A 23201-nucleotide genomic window follows, 5' to 3' on the forward strand; every position below is an offset into this window, starting at 1 on the left:
TTGTCAGCATCGAAGTTGAGTTGCCTGAATCTGCTTTCTTGTTTTTCCTGGTTGATTCTGGACTTATCAGTATTTCTGTAGTTTACAGTTGAAAGTTGTTCACTGATTGTCTGGGCAATTTATTAGACCACAAGTCGAGAGGTCAGCAATACGGGTGTTTGGCACTGAAGTGAAATATGTGATAGTAACACCCATTAAGTAAAACACAGTCAACACTATACTTCGAGGTTGTCACTATCTTCATGAAGTAAGTAGGCAGGTTGGTGTGTCGAGAAAATTCAATGTACAGCATGTACCATGGCCTGGATTTTACATTCTATGGCTCGTTTGATTTTTTCTGGTTGAATGGTTGGGTCAATGCCCGTGAGGAACACAGAGAAAAGGCTGACAGGACTTTTAGGGCAGGAACATCGAACTTTAATTTCAGTGTTCTATGGTTGACATATATATACTTGATCAGCAGGTGTAGAGGGCTGGATGAGAATCCTGCCCAACGGCGATTCGGGTCCTGGAAGGGTTGATGGTTGCCCCTGCCTTGGCTTGGGCGATGAACGTGGCAACTTGTAGTGGCATAAGGTGCAGCGGTAAACCATCAAGATTGGTGGTGTAACTGACATAGTTTGTCCTTGCGTCTTGAACAGCATGATAGCAGAGATATCAGCACGTCTTGGTTGCTCGGTGAGTAGTGTGGACGTCCGACACTGACCACCCTGTGTTTAGCAGGTTGTGTTATTTATATGATCCAGTTACCAGTGTCTAAACAGGTATTTTACAACACACAGTAACACCTGTTGTCTAGAAGGTTGTGTATTCCTGTATCACACGTTCTGGCCAATATTTTTATGACACAAGTTGAAACATAAGCAATTAACACAGCATTACATCCACCACTATACTGGTACAGATATGTAGATGACACGATTGCAGGATTCACATCTACAGAACACACACTTAATTTTTTCAATCACATTAACTCTATACATCTCAACATTAGCTTCACATGTGAACAGGAAGAAAGCAATCACATATCATTTCTTCACCTCAAAATTACAAGAACCAATACACAATTTTAAACAGAAGTCCACCAAAAAATCATCCATACTGGACTATACATTCCTTGGGACTCAGCACATGAAACAAATAAAAACTCAACATACTAAGAAACCAAATAAACACAACCATAAAACTATGCTCACCAGATAAAATTAATGACAAATTAGACAAAATAAAACAGTAATTTATAAAAATCAATAAGTTTTCTCCACAAACCGTAGAAAACATTACATGCACACACCTAGATAAATAGCAAAATTAACTAACAAAAGTAAATATACCCCATGGTTTAAAAAATCACAAAACCATATATGGCTGCATATCATATATTCCCAACATCAGCAGAAAAATAACCAACATTTGGCAAAAACTGGTAACAAAATATGACATCTCAGTTAATACCAAATTTATTCAAAAACCAGGCACAAAACTAAGGTTTACACTATGTAAAAACTACACTGACAAACACCACACCAACATTATTTATAAAATACAATGTGATAACTGCCACGACTTCTATGTTGGAGAAACAAGTAGAAAAATGGAAACCAGATTCACAGAACACAAAAAATCACCTTCACACGTTTTTAAACACTGCAAATCAAATCAACACAACATAACCATAGAAAATGCCCAAATACTAAATAAAGAAACTAACATAAATAAATGCAAAATTAAAGATGCCTTACTTATACAACTACTGAAGCTCAAAATAAACCAATACAAAGGAACATCTTTATATGTATATTAATAAATATAATCAAACATCTAAGCACACCCTCTACATTCCTATACTCAATTACACAGCTGCCTTCAAACTTGTGGTCAGCTACCAGTCACTAATCCTTTCTTTCTTTGTGAACCTGACAATGACCAAAGAAGGTCGAAACGTTGTTTTCTCCTTGAGTGCTTTCTCTACCCATACCAGCCATTTTTACATATATATGTGTATTTTATCATCCAGTTATCAGTGTTTAGACAGGTACTATACAGCACACAGTAACACCTGTTGTTTAGAAGGTTGTGTTTTTAATACATTTATCAGTATTTAGAGAGGTACCATGTGACACACAGTAACACCTGTTGTTTAGAAGGTTGTATTTTTACAGCAGTTATCAGTGTTTAGAAAAGTGTTACACATCTCATTTTCTCTTAAGTAACCAGAAATAAGGAGAACAGCTAAGATTAGGCTGTAAGTTTCTGTTACAATGTTAATTAAGTTTAATGGAACCTAATTAGTCTACATTTCAATTCTAGCAAAAGTTGAGTTGTAAAACTAATTAAAGTTCAACAGTTTATTTATACTCTTCTGTGGTGAAATTCTTCAGCTAGGTAATGTTTTTGATATTATTTTTTAATATATCATTCTGTATAGTTTTTTAATAATATGATTTCTAAAAGATTGTTTCAAGTTTATGGTTACTATTTTTTATTCAATAGTGTGGCAATAGTGCTTCCTGAAAACAGAAACTTCCACTTAGAGGCAAAAGGAATGAATTTGACAAAAGGAGGTAATTTAAACTGTGATTGTTAAACCAACTAGCGAATGTATGAGAAAGAAACAGTATTGTATTTCCTGTTTATTAACAATATCATTTGCTAAAATTAATAACACACTTCAAACCATATTAGATTATTAAAGAGCTTACACTGATGCCATTGTATATCTAACCATATCAAATTACTGAAGAACTTGCACTAATGGTATTATATATCTAACCGTGTCAGATTACTAAGGATCTCACACAAGTGGGATTGTACACCTAACCATATGATATCACTAAGGAATACATGTTAATGAGCTTCAGACTTAGCCATGTCAGATTTCAAAGGATCTCACACCAGTGGGATTGTACACCTAATCATATGATATCACTAAGGAATACATGTTAATGAGCTTCCGACTTAACCATGTCAGATTTCTAAGGATCTCACACCAGTGGGATTGTACACCTAACCATATGATATCACTAAGGAATACATGTTAATGAGCTTCAGACTTAACCATGTCAGATTTCTAAGCATCTCACACCAACAAACATATTGAATTTTAACAAAAATATTCATCAGTCACAGTATGATCACATGCACAACACATGGGTAAGAAACAGCTTTTAGATACTACTCACATGAATTCTCAAAAAGATTACTGTGTTTTATATTGTATCTGATTAAAGTTTTACCGTCAGGATCATTATGTCTAAGGTAGTTTTAAATACTGTATGTTTACTGAGAATATTAACAATAATCTATATGCCAGTGGCATACGACAGTTTTAAAAACTGTGTGTTTACTAAAAGTATGAACAATAATCTACATGTCATCTATATGACAGTTTTAATGACTGTGTGTTTATTAAAAGTATGAACAATAATCTATATGTCAGTGGTATCGACAGTTTTAAAGACTGTGTGTTTATTAAATGTATGAACAATAATCTATATGTCAGTGGCATCGACAGTTTTAAAGACTGTTTGTTTACTAAAAGTATGAACAGTAATCTACATGTCAGTGGCGTATGACAGTTTTAATGATTGTGTGTTTACTAAAAGTATGAACGATAATCTATATGTCAGTGGCATATGACAGTTTTAAAGACTGTGTTTACTAATAGTATGAAGAATAATTTATTTGTCAGTAGCATACAACAGTTTTAAAGACTGTTTACTAAAATTAAATTAAATCAACCTGGAATGAACAAGTGGAAACAGTGTTTTTGTAATTCATTATAATGCTTAAAAATCTTTCTTTTTATTTTGCTATTAAATCTAACCAATTAAACCTTATTCTACTAATGAAATACGACTTTCATATTTCTATAATGATTACTTTATGTAACAAGTATGTAAATGTTTTAATGCTACACTTGTATTTTTTAAATTAATAGTTCTTACAAATGTGTATGTTGATTTTTGTGTCTTTACACAGTATTCTTAACTGATCAGTTTTTTGAATTATTTTATTAATATAATGATATCTCTTGGTGTACTTAGGACAGGACCTAAATGAAGCAGAAAAGGAAGGAGTGTTAATATCACCTTGGTACGTAAATAGTTAATAGTGTGGTAAATAAATATCTTGTATACCTTGAATGTAAATTGTTAACAGTATGATAAGAAAATATCTTGTACACCCTGAAAGTAAGTTCTTAACAGTGTGATAAGTAAATATCTTGTAGAGTTATGACAGAAAATGTTTGTACCCCTGCGTCCCAAGTGGTTTTTTGCTCATCACTCAAAAAGCATCACGAGTAGGCTACCAGAAGTATAATATATCATTAATATCATACTAACACACATCTACATAAATTTTTATGTAAATTAAATGACAAATAAACTGTTTATAAACAAATAACCAAAAATAGGAGGAGCAGAAAGTGTTTGTACAGTTTAGAACGTGTGAAAAAACTGATATTCCTGTAAATATTTTGTTTAGTTTGGCGAATAAACTACATTATATCATTCCAGAACTAGACACTGGGTTCATAATTATTGGAATTTAGCCAGCAAAAAATATACTTCCGGCAACTTAGTGCCGTCTCTGTCATTATCTGTTTGATCATCATGGCAAACAGGAAACAACGGTCCAGTGATTTAAAGAACTGAATTATTGTAAAATACAAGTCTCGTGTGTTCCTTTTCGGTATTGCTGTACAACTTAATGAGCCGAAATCTACTGTTCAAAGCATAATTGCTAAGTTTAAGCTTACAGGATCAACTTCTAACCTCCCTCGTTCCGGATGCTCCACCAAAATTCCAGAGAGAACCAAGAGGAAGGTTTTCAGAGAAGTTAGTAGGAACTCTCATTTAACACGTAATGACATAACTGGTAAGGGAAAATGGGGTTGAAGTAAGCACCTCTACAGCTATGAACATGTTATGCTCTCCTGGGTTCAAACCATGCCATCCTCGTAGAACTCCATATTTAAAGCCTGTTCATTTAAAAACACGATTGAGGTATGCAAGAAAGTATGTAGATAAACCCTTTACCTATTGGAAGAGTATTCTTTGGTCAACCAAGACTAAAATAGAGCTTTTCGGCCACAATGATGTTCACCATATTTTCCATAAGAAGGGGAGAACGAAATCTTCCAAAGAACACCGTCCCTACAGTTAAACACAAAGGTGGCTCGATCATGCTATGGGGTTTCTTCAGCTCTTCTGGTGTAGACAGCCTTCGCTGCATCAATATAATCATGAAAAAAGAAGAGTACGTTGATATATTAGGCACTTATATCAAGAATGATGCTCGGGAACATGCGGCTTGGGCGTCGTTGGATCTTCCAGCACGCAATGACCCTAAACACACATCGAAATATGTGCGATACTGGTTGCAGAGGAACCATATAAGCGTTCTGGAGTGGCCATCACAGTCACCCGATTTCAACCCTTAATCAACTTAATCATGAAGCCTTAATGGCCAGTTTTAATGTCATATCCTTCTTTACAGAAGTCCCAACCACTAAAACCTACAAGATAGCCTTAAAACTTTATATCCACGACCCTAACCCATCAATAGACATTCCCAGCAACCAGTTAGCAACCTTCATAGAATTCACCATGATGAAAACAAACTTCTTGTTCAACAACCATAACTATATGCAAACAAATGGCCTAAGCATGGGCAACCCAGTATCACCAGTTCTAGCCAATATTTTTATGACACAAGTTGAAATGCAAGCAATTAACATACCATTGCATCCACCACTATATTAGTACAGATATGTAGATGACACGACTGAGGGATTTACATCTAAAGAACACACACTTAAATTAATTTTTTTCAATCACATTAACTCTATATATCCCAACATTAATTTCACATGTGAACAGGAAGAAAGCAATCAAAATTCTTAACCTCAAAATTACAAGTACCGCTACACAATTTTAAAGCAGGAATCCACCAAAATATCGCCCATGCTGGACTATACATTCCTTGGGACTCAGCACATGAAACAAAACAAAAACTCAACATACTAAGAAATTAAATAAACAACCATAAAATTATGCTCACCAGATAAAATTAACGACAAATTAGACAAATTAAAACAATACTTCATCAACAGCAACACATTTCCTCCACAAACCATACACAACATTATACGCACACACCTAGACAAAAAGCAAAATCAACTAACAAAAGTAAATATACCCCAGGATTTAAAAAATCAGGAAACCATATACGGCTGCATGTCATACATTTCCGACATCAGCAGAAATATAGCCAACATTTGGGAAAAACTAGTAACAAAATATGACATCCCAGTTAATACCAAATTTATTGAAAAACCAGGTACAAAACTAAGGTCTATACTATGTAAAAACTACACTGACAAACACCACACCAACATTATTTATAAAATACAATGTGATAACTGCTATGACTTCATTATTGGAGAAACAAGTAGAAAAATGGAAACCAGATTCAGAAAACACAAAAAGTCACTTTCACACGTTTTTGAACACTCCAAGTCATATAAACACAACATAACCATAGAAAACACTCAAATGCTAAATAAACAAACATAAACAAATGCAAAATTAAAGAAGCCTTACTTATACAACAACTCAAGCCCAAAATAAACCAATACAAAGGAATACCTTTATACCTATATTAATAAATATATCCAACATCTAAGCATGCCCTCTACATTCCTACACTCAATTACACAGATGCCTTCAAACATTTGGTCAGCTCTTGGTCAGTAACCCGTTCTTTTTTGTAAACCTGATGATGACCAAAGAAGGTCGAAACATTGTTGGCTCCTCCAGTGCTTTCTTTACCCATATCAGCTGTTTTTACATATATAATGAGTATCAGCTGTTAACAGTGTAATAAGTAAATACCTTATACACCCTGAGTGTCAGTTGTTAACAGTATGATAAGTAAATATCTTGTACACCCTAAATGTCATTTGTTAACAGTGTTATAATTTAATATCTTGTACATCCTGAATGTCATTTCTTAACAGTGTGATAATTTAATATCTTTTACACCCTGTATGTCATTTGTTAACAGTGTAACAAGTAAATATCTTGTACACGGTGAATGTCATTTGTTAACGGTGTGACAAGAAAATATTTTGTACACCCTGAATGTCAGTTGTTAACAGTATGATAAGTAAATATCTTGTACACCCTGAGTGTCAGTCATTAACGGTATGATAATTTACTATCATTTACACATTGAGTGTCAGTTGTTAACAGTGTTATAAATAAATGTGTTGTGAACTGTGAGTATAGGTGAGTATATTTCAGGAACGTATACTTGTACACAACAAAGATCAAATACTGTTACTGTGAAAAGTTCTGTTTAGAAACCAAGCTCCCAGTCCATGTATATTGTGCAGTCTGTTACATAATCAACAGTGGAAATGTTGTAGATAGCAGCATCAGTTGATGATTTAAGATTTAAACAGCAGCTCTCTGCCAATAGGAGGGTAACATATCTTCCTTGAAAAGTAATCCCTATGAGAAGTAGTTTAAAAAAAAAGGCTTTCACTTTCCTTTGAACTCTGAACTCTATTAAAATATATTGTTTTAAGAACTTAACGTGTGTGTGATTATTATTTTAAAATTTTAATTCATAATGCAGTCTTTCTTTTATTAATTTTTGGACTTTAAATAAATTCTAAACATTTCAGTTTGAACTTTGATTAAGGTTATTGTCAAATTGATTCTTGAAATATGTAATGTGAAGATACATTTTCTATAGTTTATGATAGCACTTATTTGATAGATTTTACCTTGTTTTATGGTAGACATGTGGGTTTTGTTAAATACCAGGATTAACTCTCAGTGTCAGTACATCACATTATAGTGCACATATTATATGGTTACATTCAATTTCTAAATTTATATAAATAAACTTGGCATGAAAGCATAGTTAATGAATTAAAGCTTGATATTATATAAGTTCATAATTTGATAGGACAATATTTTAAAAATTGTTAAGGCTTGTGTTGTATACAGAACTCTTCACATAAGTAACACAAGGCTGTAGGTTTTTTATCACACAAAGAGATAAGTATCTGAAATATATTTTAAATAAGGAAAATGTTAACACATGATATCTCAGTCAGTAGTACTGTGTTTGTACACTCCAAGTCACATCATGATAAATGAATATATATCATTTGGTGGTTTTAATATTATCACTTTTGTTGTAACGTTTTGGACGAGATTTAAAACTTGAGAGCTATTCACTGTTCTTGTTCAAGAGACTAAAGGGTTATGTTTAATAACTGAAATGAAATGTATAGGCATGAATGTCAGAGTCACATAAACTGTATATTCAATGTGAGTTAGCCTTCAGAACTAGCCAGTCATAACCAAGAGATGTGGTGCCAGGTTTAGTTCGTACCAAAGAGTGATAAAATTGTAAAACATCTAACCAGTATTTATAAAGATAAAAATAAAATAATGGCAGAAGTGGTGGGAAGTAAGGGAAAATTGTAGGAGATTATATATCATATTATATATCATATGTATCATATATATCATATATATATTATATAATATGTATCATATATATTATATAATATGTATCATATATATATTATATATGTATCATATATATCATATTATATATATATATATATCATATGTATCATATATATCATATTATATATCATATATATATTATAAGTATAAGTGCATGTTTTGCTTAAATCCATCTTTAAGTATTAATTATATTTGGAAAACAGGCCCTTCTGTTGGGATGAAATCATAGAAGGCAACCAAACTGTAGCTCAGCAGAATCTTTCAGCTACATTGAAAAGCCAACCTAGTAAATGTAAGATGAAACTTTCAGTTTTTCTTTCAAAATACTATTTAAGTAATAAGAATGAAGATAATAATTGAAATAAACAAAACATTTCTTCCACCATTTTTATTTTTTGTTCTTGTTTTTGGCCAAAAAATGTAAATTAATTGTTTTGAAACAGTTTTTACTTATTAGCTACAAATGATTTGTTAATATTCTTATTTACACTAATTTTAACCCTACCTTGAACCTGACTAAAGGCACATCTAGTGATCACTTGGATTTGAACATACTAACATACCAAAGTTTTCTGTGAACACATCGATATCTTAAACCTAGAAAATAATTTAGCTTCTGAAACTGGTGTGGTTGCATTTGTTATTTTTATAACAGAAATTTATTTGAAATATACATTTATAGATTATTTAATAAGGACAAAGTAGTAAAGAGATGGGGAGGAGTGGCTCTGTATATAAAGTGTGAGTTACATCAAGTTGAAGTTGAGAATATTAAGAATAATAGTAAGGAATACAAATGTATTTGGTTTCTGTTAATGGATAACAAGGGAAGAATTTGCTCTTAGTAGGAATTTGTTATACCAGTTGAAACTGATGAAATTAGTGGGAGTAAGATTTCATCTGTTAATAAAGTCATAATTGTGGGTGATTCTAACTTCAGACATTGATTGGGAAATGTTACAGACAAGCCATGTGGAAGGGACGTTTCTGGAAACAGTTCAAGATGGATTTCTTCACCAACTGGAAATAATACTATTTTAAATTTATTGTTAACTTTTAATATAGAAATTGTTGAGATGGTGGAAATTGGGGAACACCTAGTTACAAGTGATCGTTGCTGTATTAGGTTTGATGTTTTGCTGTGTATGGAAAACAGGAATAATGATATTTTGATTTCAAATTTCAAAAAAGCAAACTTGTAAAGAATGCAGCAAGAATTACCTGTTGTAAATTTGGCTGCTGAGTTATTTGAAGACACTGAGCAAATATGAAAAAATATTTCAATATTCAAAACAAATATATTACTTACAAAAAGAATATGGTGGCTGTAATTAAATAACTAAATTGGTTCACAAAGAGTATAAGAGATAAAATTAAAGAAAATCATCACAAATTTATGAGATTTAGATTGAATGGTATTATAAGAGATTTGAAAACAATTATAGAAGATCAGTAAAGTTGGTCAAACAGTAAATTAAAACATCACAAAGGATGTGTGAGAAAAGGTTGAATGAAGACATAAAAAGGAAGAGTAACATTATTTTTAAAATGTTAGAATATGGACAGGCTCTTGAGAGATGATAAAGGAAGGCTTCTGTTTTTTTAAAATATTAGAATGTGGACAGATGATAAAGGAAGGCTTCTGTCTGATGGCTGGGTTATTAAATTCTGCTTTCTCTTTAGTTTTTGCTAATACGTCCTAAGCAGTGTTCCTCATCTTGAACAATCGACAGATGAAAACAAAGTTGAACAAGACGACTGCATAAATTCTGAGCTGGTTAAAATAAGACTGGAAAGTTAAAGTATTGTTAAGGTTCTTGTACCACATAATACATCCCTGAGGGTTTTAAAAGATTGGAAGCCACAATCTTTTACAAGTCCTTTAATAGTGGAAAAGTACCAACAAATTGGAAATTAGCTAATGTCACTCCTATCTGAAAGGAAGATAATAAAAGTTGTCCCAGTAATTATAGGCCCATTCGTCTTAAGTTAATCATGGGAAAAGTTTTGGAAAGTCTGTTAAAAGATGCTTCAAAAAGTCATTTGACAAAATTTTGGATTTTATTGCATTGACAACATTGTTTTGACATCCTTCAAAATGGTTACTGCTCATCTAAGAGTGCAGACTTGGTGTATCTGGATTTTAAAAAAGCATTTGACAAGGTGCCACATAAAATGGTTTTAAATAGAGTTATTTCTACACATTTGGGTAAAATTGGCTAAAAGAGTTGCCACTTAAAACTACAGGTGCTTGCTCTTAAGTCAGGATTCAAAAATAATTACCAATCTGTGTGGTTTTATATAGTTTTCTTATCTAAGTAGCTTCTACCTAAAAATGAGCCTTTACTTAACACCAGTATCATTGCTATTGGAATCATTACAACTAAACCTATACAACGGACTTTAAGATTCATCACGCTAGTGACGCTGCATGACTAGGAATTATTGACACTTCGTCTGAGCCTGCTTGTCACACACTGTAATAAACACTCTTGTAGAACATTTTGATACGTGGAAGAATATGGAAGAATGTTTTCCTTTGTCTTCCAGCTTGGAGCGAGAATGTCTCACTCTGTATACACTAAACTCTTCTAACGAAGACGGTGATTTCAGCATTAGTAACATACCATGTTCACTAGAAAATCTTAAAAACGACACTTATTTAAATTACCTAATTTGTCAGTCGCCTACAGGAATTCCAGAAAGTCTAGAGGAAATACCATAACTCCAGCGACTTCTACCGGCTGTTTTGATTATGACCCATTATTTCAATGCTGGGATCACTCAGGATTGTTGACCCGCAGGTGTAATGGAGCCCTGAACCATGGAGAAGATTCCAGTGTTATAAGTTCTTTATGTATGTTCAGTGATGCTTCTGCTGGGACTTTTAACAGTCCCGGATCTGATCTGGATTCCTATTCAGAATCTGTCGCCAAGTTTGGAAAGTGTGAAGATGAATTAGTCGTCCTAGGAGTAGGATTAAATACTTTAATGTCCGGATGTCCAGAAGAAAAGCTCAAAACTAACCAGGAATTGCTCTCTGGTAGTAAAACTAGGAATATGAATCAATCTCTTCATTCACATAACATACTCGTGAAAAGAACCAACGCCGTAAAGTTCAGTCCTCCACCATCCTCTACGGGATTTTCAAGAGACTTTCAGTGCCACTATGCAGGGTGTAACAAAATATACTCCAAACGTTCTCACCTCCAAGCTCACCTAAGACGACATTCTGGTGAAAAGCCCTTTGTTTGTCAGTGGCCCAGTTGTGTTTGGAGATTCTCCCGTTCTGATGAACTTGCTCGGCACAACCGGTCTCATTCCGGTATTAAACCCTACTTCTGCGAGGTATGTGAGAAACGGTTCTCTAGGTCCGACCACTTGTCCAAACATATGAAGATACATAAGCGAGATAAACTTCTTACGTCTCAAGAAAAATGACACCTGAAGGTGAAACTACAGAATCGTTGTTAATTAAGTCAAAATAAAGTAATAATTCTTAAATTACAGTTTTAAATCGTGAACGTTTAAAAAATACAAACGAAGTAAAAACAAAATCTGGACGTTTGTGTTTCATATTATTATTATCACAACTATAAATTCCACGCCGACTAGATAAGTTTGGAGTTTCAGTGTCAATAAGCCATAGAATGGCATTATAATGTTTATGGTTAATTTCAGCTGTACTTTGTTATTCAAACAAGTGTATTGATATATAATATAAAATATACCTGAGTGTTAATCCTTGAGATTGTTTAAATGTTGAGAAAAAGCTGAAAATTCAGCTTAGTATGGTGTGTAAACTATGTATTTTGGTTTGAAAAATTAGGAAATTAAAATGTTTCAGAAGTTTGAAAGATGCAAACAAAAATAAAGAAAATACATTGTAGAAACATTATAATATTGATATATTCTTATATTTCATTGTTTATAAGTTGTAAGATCTGTTTTATAATTATGTAAATATTTTGGTCAAACCCATGAAAGATGAAGTTTTTAACCTTAGAAAAGGTTCTTTACACATGACAAGAAATATTACTTTTAACCAAAGTCTTCAGTGAAAAGTATGTTCAAACATGAAAAATGGGATTGAATAAAATATTACAATTCATCTCATTTCTTGGAAATAATGTTCTCAAGAAATATAACTGTACACAATCTCATACAAATACTTAAGCCTAAACTTAGCTTTAATTTGTTGATTTTCCATTTTTATCATACTGAAACCTAAACTTAACTTTTATTTCTTGATTTACTTTTTTTTATCATACTGAAAACTAAACTTAGCTTTTATTTCTTGATTTACCTTTTTTTTATAATACTAAAGCCTTAATGTAGCTTTTATTTGTTGATGTACCATTTTTATCACACTGAAACCTAAACTTAGCTTGAACAATTGTGAACAATTTTTATCACACTGAAACCTATGAACATAACTTTGATTTGTGGATTTACTATTTTTATCAAGCCGAATCTTAAAATTAACCCTTGCTTTATTTATGGACTTGTCATACTGAAATCTAAACTTAACCCTTGCCTTATTTGTTTATTTACCATTTTTTTCCAACTGATGCCTGAAATTAATCCTTGCTTTATTTGTTAATTTATCATATTGAAGCCTAAACTTTCCTTTTGTTTCATTTGTTGACTTGTCATTGCACGTTTTTATCGTTCTGAAGCCTAAACTCTACTCTTGCTGTAGTTTTTGACTTACCATTCTGGGAAGTTGTTACATGAATTGTTTCAGAAAACAGCTTGTTGTACATTAAAGTTATGTACTTCCTTGCTCATGGTAACAAAGTAATAAAAAATAGAAAAACGTGTTTTCAAAATCTCTTAATAAATGGCCAATCGGAAGTTGAATTAGTTGTTTCTCTGGATAACGAATAGAATTTAACAAACACAATTGCGAGTTTGAATCCCCGTCAAACCATATATGCTCGCCCTTTCAGTCGTGAGGGCATTATAACGTGGCAGTCATTCCCACTATTCGTTGGTAAAAGAGGAGCCCAAGAATTGGGGGGATGATGATGACTTGCTGCCTTCCCTCTAGTCTTACACTGCTAAAGAATTAACAAACACAAGGCCTAGCAGTTAGCGAGCATTACTCAGAATCTTTTTTCCATGGGTATGTTATAATGTGACGATCAATCATACTATTTAAAGAATAATTCATGAGGTAGTGGGTGTTTGTGTTGACTAGTTATTGTATCTCTTGTCTCCCCCCCCAACCCTAATGGTTCAGCGGCAAGTCTGAAGACTCATAATGCTAAAATGTGGGTTTGATACTTTGGTAAAAAATTGCAGAGAGCCCCTTGTGTTCCTATTTGTTTAACATCAAATAACTGAGCCTTTTGGCCTATAACTTCAAAATTAGGGATGGCTAGTGGAAATAGCCCTTAAGTAGCTTTGTGTTTATGTACACACAAAATAAAACCTGAACTATTATTCAGTCCTCCGTCTAATTACTATAATACCTCTGTCAACCGTTCAACCTACTTGGTGATTTAAACTGAAAGATATTTAGAAATTTACACAAACACAGTATTGTCGTTGTTTCCATGTTATTTGATGTATGAACATTCCTTTATTTTTCTCTACATAATACGTATAATTGTATTTTTCTTGTGTTTATTATATCGAAGCAAATGGTTCATCACAATTCTACCTATTTAATATCCTCAGTACAAAATGTTAGTTCCTGTTATGACTGTTGAGTAGATACATATTTTAAAACGAAATTCTGCAGCTAGATTTTGTCTCTCACTACATTGTTGCCTGATTTATAAGGGCTGAAAGCTCACAAATAAGTGTTTTAAGTTACAATTAAATAAATACTCATTTCCACGAGCAATACAAGTCCTAACACTTCATACGCGTCTATTTTCTTTTTTCGAAAAACCTGTAGATGGAAGACTGCCATTCATAAATTATTTCCTAACAATTTGTTGTACCAAGCAACAGATGGCACCATAAACTTCTCTCTTTATATGGCTTTAGGCCAAATAATTTTTTGAGTAAAATAATATATAGGTGCACATCATTAGTATACATGTAGAGCAGGGGTCAGTAACTTCTTTCTGCACAGGGGCCAGAGTTTATGTCTTTGAGTGAATGGAGGACCACATTCAGTTACAAACCTGAATTCTTTTTTAGGACAACCACGAACCATGTGGATGTGATATTTTGTTTGGGGCCTGAGGGCCGTAGGTTGGAGACCCCTGCTTTACATTGTAAATCATCAGAGGCATATCATGTACACAATATAGTTCTTTTCTTCTCATCAAAATTCCACCTAGGTCTATTCAATTACTTTAGAATTTCAGTTGGTAAACCAAACTGTTTTTCTCTATTACTATTATCAAACTGTTTGAGCATTCTTCACTTACATTTTTTGAGTTACTGTAGTTGTATCATATACTTCTACTTTCTTTTGTGTTTAGGCCTACTTCAAACAAACATCTGCTTTTCACATAGTTCCACTTCCATGTAGTTTATTTCCTGAAAGAGAGGTCCACAGTAATTGAACCTGCTTCACAGACTTTCACAAAATAAACTGTTATTTTTATCTTTTTTAGTATCATTAGACTCATTCAAATACATATCAGTCATTAGGCCTGTAGTAATCTTTGTCCAAACATCTCTTTTTAGTTACATTACTTTGTTTCTTGTCTGACTGCTGTTTCCAGCTCATCTCATTCTATTTATATATTTATTAGCACATAGGCTCACCATTATTCTTGACGTTAATAAATTTCACACAACCTTTTATAATCTCGACAGCAGTGATTTATAAATGCAGTGTATGACTCCTACGTTACTCAACTTGTCATAAAATTTACTTTAAAATATTTTTTTTGTTGCTCCTCTGTTATGAACAAAACTATACAATTATAAAACATCCACTCACAAAATAAATAATATCTACACTAAACTGTATTTTATATCATCACAATTAGTTTGGAATTTTCTTTGACAGTATTGAATGTTAAATTATGTGTTGGTAAGTAAATATAGTTTATAGTCATTTATATTTTGAATTACTTTTACAGTGTTCACCTCAGTAAACATGTTTCTCAAACTATTGACTTCGATATTTTAGTTCATACACAAAAACTTTTATTGCCATTATTTTACATTTCATATCTTTTAGAGATGGTTGTTTTGTTTTTACAGATTCAAATTCAATGTTTCTTTCTTTCAGTGAGTAGTATATCATAATCAAAAATACATGATTACTTCTGTTGTTTATGTTATATACCAGGTAACTTAACTTTGGTCCAGAGACTTGTGTTTGATTTTGAAGCAACAAAATATTTCTTCAACTATTCAAAGTATAGCAGTGGAGACAGGTAAGTTATTATTTTTAACTAATGAAAAGGAACAAATACAACTAACCCACAAATTTTAGGCCTTTCTCAGGACTGAAACACAGGAAGAAATGTTCATTTAGATTTAAAAACAGTGCTTTACTGATACCTAACTCATCCACCAGCACAGCCTCAACTGAATATAAGTGATAGTTTAATACCTTCTTATTCATTTTGCCACTACAGATGTATCACCTCCTCACATACTTTATGTTCTTCACATAGCTTAAATTTCTCTAAGTTTAACAGTATATTGCATAGTCATACCTCACTACTACAAGTGTAATAGTTAATCACACAGCCATACTTTACTACTACAAGTGCAATAGTTAATCATGCTGTCATACTTTACTGCTACCAGTGTAACAGTTAATCATGCAACCATACTTTATTACTACAAGTGTAATAGTTAATCACGCAGTCATACTTTACTGCTACAAGTGTAATAGTTAATCACGCACCCATACTTTACTACTACAAGTGTAATAGTTAATCACGCTGTCATACTTTACTACTACAAGTGTAATAGTTAATCACGCAGCCATACTTTACTACTACAAGTGCAATAGTTAATCACGCAGCCATACTTTATTACTACAAGTGTGATAGTTAATCATGCAGTCATACTTTACTACTACAAGTGTAATAGTTAATCACGCTGTCATACTTTACTACTACGAGTGTAATAGTTAAACACGCAGCCATACTTTATTACTACAAGTGTGATAGTTAATCACGCAGCTATACTTTATTACTACAAGTGTGATAGTTAATCATGCAGTCATACTTTACTACTACAAGTGTAATAGTTAATCACGCAGTCATACTTTACTTCTACAATGGTAATAGTTAATCACACAGCCATACTTTACTACTACAAGTGCAATAGTTAATCACGCTGTCATACTTTACTGCTACAAGTGTAACAGTTAATCATGCAACCATACTTTATTACTACAAGTGTAACAGTTAATCACGCAGTCATACTTTATTACTACAAGTGTAACAGTTAATCACGCAGTCATACTTTATTACTACAAGTGTAACAGTTAATCACGCAGTCATACTTTACTACTACAAGTGTAATAGTTAATCACGCAGCCATACTTTATTACTACAAGTGTAATAGTTAATCACGCAGTCATACTTTACTGCTACAAGTGTAACAGTTAATCACGCAGCCATACTTTACTACTACAAGTGTAATAGTTAATCACGCTGGCATACTTTACTACTACAAGTGTAATAGTTAATCACGCAGCCATACTTTACTACTACAAGTGCAATAGTTAATCACGCAGCCATACTTTATTACTACAAGTGTGATAGTTAATCATGCAGCCATACTTTATTACTACAAGTGTGATAGTTAATCATGCAGTCATACTTTACTACTACAAGTGTAATAGTTAATCACGCAGTCATACTTTACTACTACAAGTGTAATAGTTAATCACGCTGTCATACTTTACTACTACGAGTGTAATAGTTAATCACGCAGTCATACTTTATTACTACAAGTGTAACAGTTAATCACGCAGTCATACTTTACTACTACAAGTGTAATAGTTAATCACGCAGCCATACTTTATTACTACAAGTGTAATAGTTAATCACGCAGTCATACTTTACTGCTACAAGTGTAATAGTTAATCACGCAGCCATACTTTACTACTACAAGTGTAATAGTTAATCACGCTGGCATACTTTACTACTACAAGTGTAATAGTTAATCACGCAGCCATACTTTACTACTACAAGTGCAATAGTTAATCACACAGCCATACTTTATTACTACAAGTGTGATAGTTAATCATGCAGCCATACTTTATTACTACAAGTGTGATAGTTAATCATGCAGTCATACTTTACTACTACAAGTGTAATAGTTAATCACGCAGCCATACTTTATTACTACAAGTGTAACAGTTAATCACGCTGTCATACTTTACTACTACAAGTGTAACAGTTAATCACTCAGCCATACTTTACTGCTACAAGTGTAATAGTTAATCACGCTGTCATACTTTACCACTACGAGTGTAATAGTTAATCACGCAGCCATACTTTATTACTACAAGTGTGATAGTTAATCACGCAGCCATACTTTATTACTACAAGTGTGATAGTTAATCCAGCAGTCATACTTTACTACTACAAGTGTAATAGTTAATCACGCAGTCATACTTTACTACTACGAGTGTAATAGTTAATCACGCAGCCATACTTTATTACTACAAGTGTGATAGTTAATCATGCAGTCATACTTTACTACTACAAGTGTAATAGTTAATCACGCAGTCATACTTTACTTCTACAAGTGTAATAGTTAATCACGCAGCCATACTTTATTACTACAAGTGTAATAGTTAATCACGCAGTCATACTTATTTACTACAAGTGTAATAGTTAATCACGCAGTCATACTTTATTACTACAAGTGTAATAGTTAATCACGCAGCCACACTTTACGACTACAAGTGCAATAGTTAATCACGCTGTCATACTTTACTACTACAAGTGTAATAGTTAATCACGCAGTCATACTTTACTACTACAAGTGTAATAGTTAATCACGCAGCCATACTTTACTGCTGCAAGTGTAACAGTTAATCACGCTGTCATACTTTACTACTACAAGTGTAACAGTTAATCACTCAGCCATACTTTACTGCTACAAGTGTAATAGTTAATCACGCAGTCGTACTTTACTGCTACAAGTGTAATAGTTAATCATGCAGTCGTACCTTACTGCTACAAGTGAATAGTTAATCACGTTGTCATACTTTACTACTACAAGTGAATAGTTAATCATGCTGTCATACTTTACTACTACAAGTGAATAGTTAATCACACAGTCATACTTTACTACTACAAGTGAATAGTTAATCATGCTGTCATACTTTACTACTACAAGTGTAATAGTTAATCATGCTGTCATACTTTACTACTACAAGTGTAATAGTTAATCACACAGTCATACTTTACTACTACAAGTGTAATAGTTAATCATGCAGCCAAACTTTACTGCTACAAGCGTAACAGTTAATCACGCAGTCATACTTTACTACTACAAGTGTAATAGTTAATCACGCAGCCATACTTTATTACTACAAGTGTAATGATTAATCACACAGTCGTACCTAACTGCTACCAGTGTAATAATGAATCACATAGCTGTACCTAACTGCTACCAGTGTAATAATGAATCACATAGCTGTACCTAACTGCTACCAGTGTAATAATGAATCACATAGCTGTACCTAAATGCTACCAGTGTAATAATAAATCACATAGCTGTACCTTACTGCTACTAGTGTAATAATGAATCACATAGCTGTACCTTACTGCTACAAGTGTAATGATTAATCACACAGTCGTACCTAACTGCTACCAGTGTAATGATTAATCACACAGTCGTACCTAACTGCTACCAGTGTAATGATTAATCACACAGTCGTACCAAACTGCTACCAGTGTAATAATGAATCACATAGCTGTACCTAACTGCTACCAGTGTAATAATGAATCACATAGCTGTACCTAACTGCTACCAGTGTAATAATGAATCACATAGCTGTACCTAAATGCTACCAGTGTAATAATAAATCACATAGCTGTACCTTACTGCTACTAGTGTAATAATGAATCACATAGCTGTACCTTACTGCTACAAGTGTAATGATTAATCACACAGTCGTACCTAACTGCTACCAGTGTAATGATTAATCACACAGTCGTACCAAACTGCTACCAGTGTAATAATGAATCACATAGCTGTACCTTGCTGCTACCTTACTGTTTCATTAAATTCAAAAGATGAAGTGCTCTTTTTCTAAGTTTCTCTTTCATTGTTTACTGGACTAATTTAGGTGTTAAATCTTTTATTCTAGCTCTAATCTTTAAAGTAGGGACATTTTTGTTTGTTATTGCATAATTTATAATCTTTGTTTAGATCTGTTCTTGTGTTGGTGTTAGGGTTGTTTTTGATAAACTTACTATATTTGTGTTTTGTTTTGTTAAGTTTACTGTCTGTCAGGTTTCTTCTTTTGTTAGAAAAACTCTGATACTAATGTAACATTACCTGTATCATATAATTAAATATAAAACTCTGTATCTCTCTGGTAACATTAGTGGACAAAAATTAGGGTTAAATGGGGCCATATTAGCTTTTCTTTAAGGGTTGACTTTTGATGGAAGTTAGTAAGTGACTTGATTGTAATAGCAGACTAAATGTGGTATTTTAAAATATTGCTTTTGTAGGGAACATGTGTTTGCATCATTTGTAATGACAGAAGGTGGTTTGTCCAGAGTCTTTCCCCCAGAGTAAGTCTGAGTTTCCTCTCATACAGCAACTGATATCTTGGTAAACAGTATAATTGCTGTTTACACTGTTTTTATTGAGTTTATAAATAGAGTAAATTTTCTCTTTAAATTTATAGGAACTTTTTACATTTTATTTTCTTGTTTTTTTATAAACAGAGTTTTGTGTGAACAAAAGTTTCTAAAGAGAACATTTAATATAAACATCTATTGTAATATTTGTGATGGGTAAACTTGTTGTAGATTCTTATGGTGAATGAAGAAATTTTTTATGTTTGTAGCTAGACACAAAATCCTATACCTCATTACACTCCCTTGGATAACATATAAAGATTCATAAAGAATTTCCTGTATTGGGCTTTAGTTGTTTTTGTATTACATGTTGAAAAACAGTAGATTGTGAATCTTATATAAAAGAAACCAAGTTTGTTGTGTCTTAGAATTATACAACTTCTATCCAGCTAAGTTTGTTTCTTGTCATTATTAGAATACAACACCTTTTTTTTTTATCAAAATAATCTCATCTTTTGGTCACATGAACAGGTTAATGCTACATTTTTTGAGTTTTTTGTTCATGCACGATAAAGCGAGATTTTTGTGTTGGATTATGTTACTCACGTTTTTTCATGCTTTAAGATGTCCCCTTCTACAAATAAATAATAAACATGAGTATTGAACACTGGAAGTAACATCTTTACCACCAAATGAACTATTCTCATGAATCTGATGTGACAAACAAATGTTACTTTACTCAGTTTTGTTGCCCCGTATGAACCCACACGACAATCACTGATGTTTAAATGGAATTTAATGTGATGAACTACATCCACACCATGAAATTGTAACAGTCAAGAATTAACAAGTTTAGCGACATTGCCAAAGTTCATATAAGCAAACACAGACACATATTTGAATTACAGGCCCATAAAAGATTGTACACAAAGCCATATTGTTACTGTTACAAGCAAGAAATTACAGCTTAACAGACATATCAATTCAACATGGGATCGTGACAAGCTAGAAACAATGAATTAAGACCTATACTAAATATCTTATACATTCTGACTCTGATGTTATCAAAATCAAGAGCATCTTTGAAAATTTCCAAAAGATCAACAAATCAACACCTCGTTTGACCAGCAGGTATGTGTGGAATCCTTAATTCAAATTCCAAGGTCTCCAGTGTCTACTGTAAGAAATCCCATGTGGTTGTGACCATACTAACATCAGAGTGAATCTATTTAGTGGTATTCTTAGTCAGGTATTCTTACACACATGGTTGACAATGATGGCATAATTATAACAAAACAAAACTGTGAAGGCATATAACATGTATGAAGGCAATATAACAAAACACTTGAATATACAAATGCATGCGTTATCTCAAGGGTAAGTATTAATTTTCATATATTCAAGTACTGTGCATGAGAGAACTATGGGGATGAACATGTGTGTGATTGGGTTTCCAGATCGTTCCCCAATTCAGATTCATTTGGAAGGCCATAAAACTCAGAAATTGTTAGGATTTAGATTCAAGAAATGAAATTGAGCTAGATGTGGCTACTCTCCCATCTAAATCACTCAATTTACTAAATTACATATTATTCAGAAGAATTATTGTCTAACAGCAGAATGAGATTATGCACAGGTCTTTCCAAGTAGCTGGTTTTCCTAGTTGAAAGTCCTCGGTCATTGAGTCTTGAGTCTCCTACCAGTTTCTTCACTTTCCTCACTAGACTATCTTTGCTTGGCATAGTGTCCGTGACTTTTGCCAGTTTCCAGCATCCTTTTGGGTGTTCTTCCTCTTTGAATAGAAATGTCTTGGTTGTCCATTTTTAATGTGTCTGAAAATTTAGCAGATACTCTTTGTTCCACTGCACCAGAATCTTTCTAATATTTTACAAGGTAATACCATCATGAGTCTTCTAATATTTTACAAGATAATGAAGTCATGACCCTTCTAATATTTTACAATGTTGTGCAGTCATGATTCTTCTAATATTTTATAAGGTTATGCAGTCATCTTTGTTAACAACAAAAACATATTACAGCAGATTATGAATAAATATGGAGTAAGAAAATCTGGATTTAAATAGAGTTCCATTCCACCCATGTGATTGAGAACAAGTGGTCACAAAGTCTGTTTCTTGTTTTAATATTTAGTTGTACCCTGACACTTGCTTGGCATAAAGTACATGGAGGATGGTATGTAGGTAGAAGTGAGTTCATGACACCACTCTCAGATCAGGGCTTTCTACAGTTCCAAGTTGTTTCTCACTTTATTCTCTTGTACTTTGTTATCACCCATTACCTTTTTCAAAGGGTTGAGACCTGTGCTCTTGCCCAGCTAGCAGTGTCTTGATTCTCTCCCTGTGATGATAGTACTTCACCTGCAACAATGAAATAAAACATGTCTTTTCAATACACAAAGAGTGAGATTTCATGTTTCTCACATCTACTGCCTGGAGTACATCAGTATTAGCATCCTTTTAAGCTCTGTGACATAGAGCACACTCATCCTGGAATATACACTGATTATCTCCACCAAAGTGATAATAAATTGTTGAATTTAGCTGGGATTTTAAGATCTTGTTGTACTTGTGAGCACTGACAGTGCCTTTCACAAAAAACAGGCATTCCATACCCCAATCAACAGACCCTGAGGATACTTCACAGTTACAGTCAAACACACTGGATGAAACTTTTATCTACATTTATTTTATACAAAGTGCTTCCATGAGTTTTAACTCATGTAAGATAAACTTTAATTCATCTGTGAAAATCACTTTGCCCTATATTGCTTGAGTCAGCACATTTCTTGATCTAGCTAATCCTCGTCTTGTTGGTGACAGAGGACTTCCTTCTTGGTCATCTTGGGCTGTGTTCAACTGGATGGTGCACATCATGACAGTATATCTTGAAGTTTCTTGCCACATTCTTTTGAAATCTGTGG

At 33.1% G+C, this 23201-nt stretch overlaps 2 protein-coding genes across 5 annotated transcripts in view; both read left to right on the forward strand.

Annotated features, from left to right (window-relative positions):
* Positions 1–23201, forward strand: part of LOC143241789 (voltage-dependent calcium channel subunit alpha-2/delta-2-like) — an 89688-nt gene that overhangs the window by 21175 nt on the left and 45312 nt on the right. For all 4 annotated transcript variants that reach the window (XM_076485022.1, XM_076485024.1, XM_076485021.1 and 1 more), the window contains 5 exons: positions 2494–2564; positions 4047–4095; positions 8759–8847; positions 15820–15907; positions 20189–20251. In XM_076485022.1, the coding sequence (XP_076341137.1) occupies positions 2494–2564; positions 4047–4095; positions 8759–8847; positions 15820–15907; positions 20189–20251 (360 nt within the window). The remainder of the gene's footprint in view (positions 1–2493; positions 2565–4046; positions 4096–8758; positions 8848–15819; positions 15908–20188; positions 20252–23201) is intronic.
* Positions 10551–12384, forward strand: LOC143241992 (uncharacterized). Its single transcript, XM_076485335.1, has 2 exons — positions 10551–10569; positions 11239–12384. Exons 1-2 carry the CDS (start codon positions 10551–10553, stop codon positions 11994–11996), a joined length of 777 nt encoding a protein of 258 aa, XP_076341450.1. The 3' UTR covers positions 11997–12384.

This window comes from Tachypleus tridentatus, unplaced genomic scaffold, assembly GCF_004210375.1.
Source record: "Tachypleus tridentatus isolate NWPU-2018 unplaced genomic scaffold, ASM421037v1 Hic_cluster_1, whole genome shotgun sequence".
Classification (NCBI taxonomy): Eukaryota; Metazoa; Arthropoda; class Merostomata; order Xiphosura; family Limulidae; genus Tachypleus; species Tachypleus tridentatus.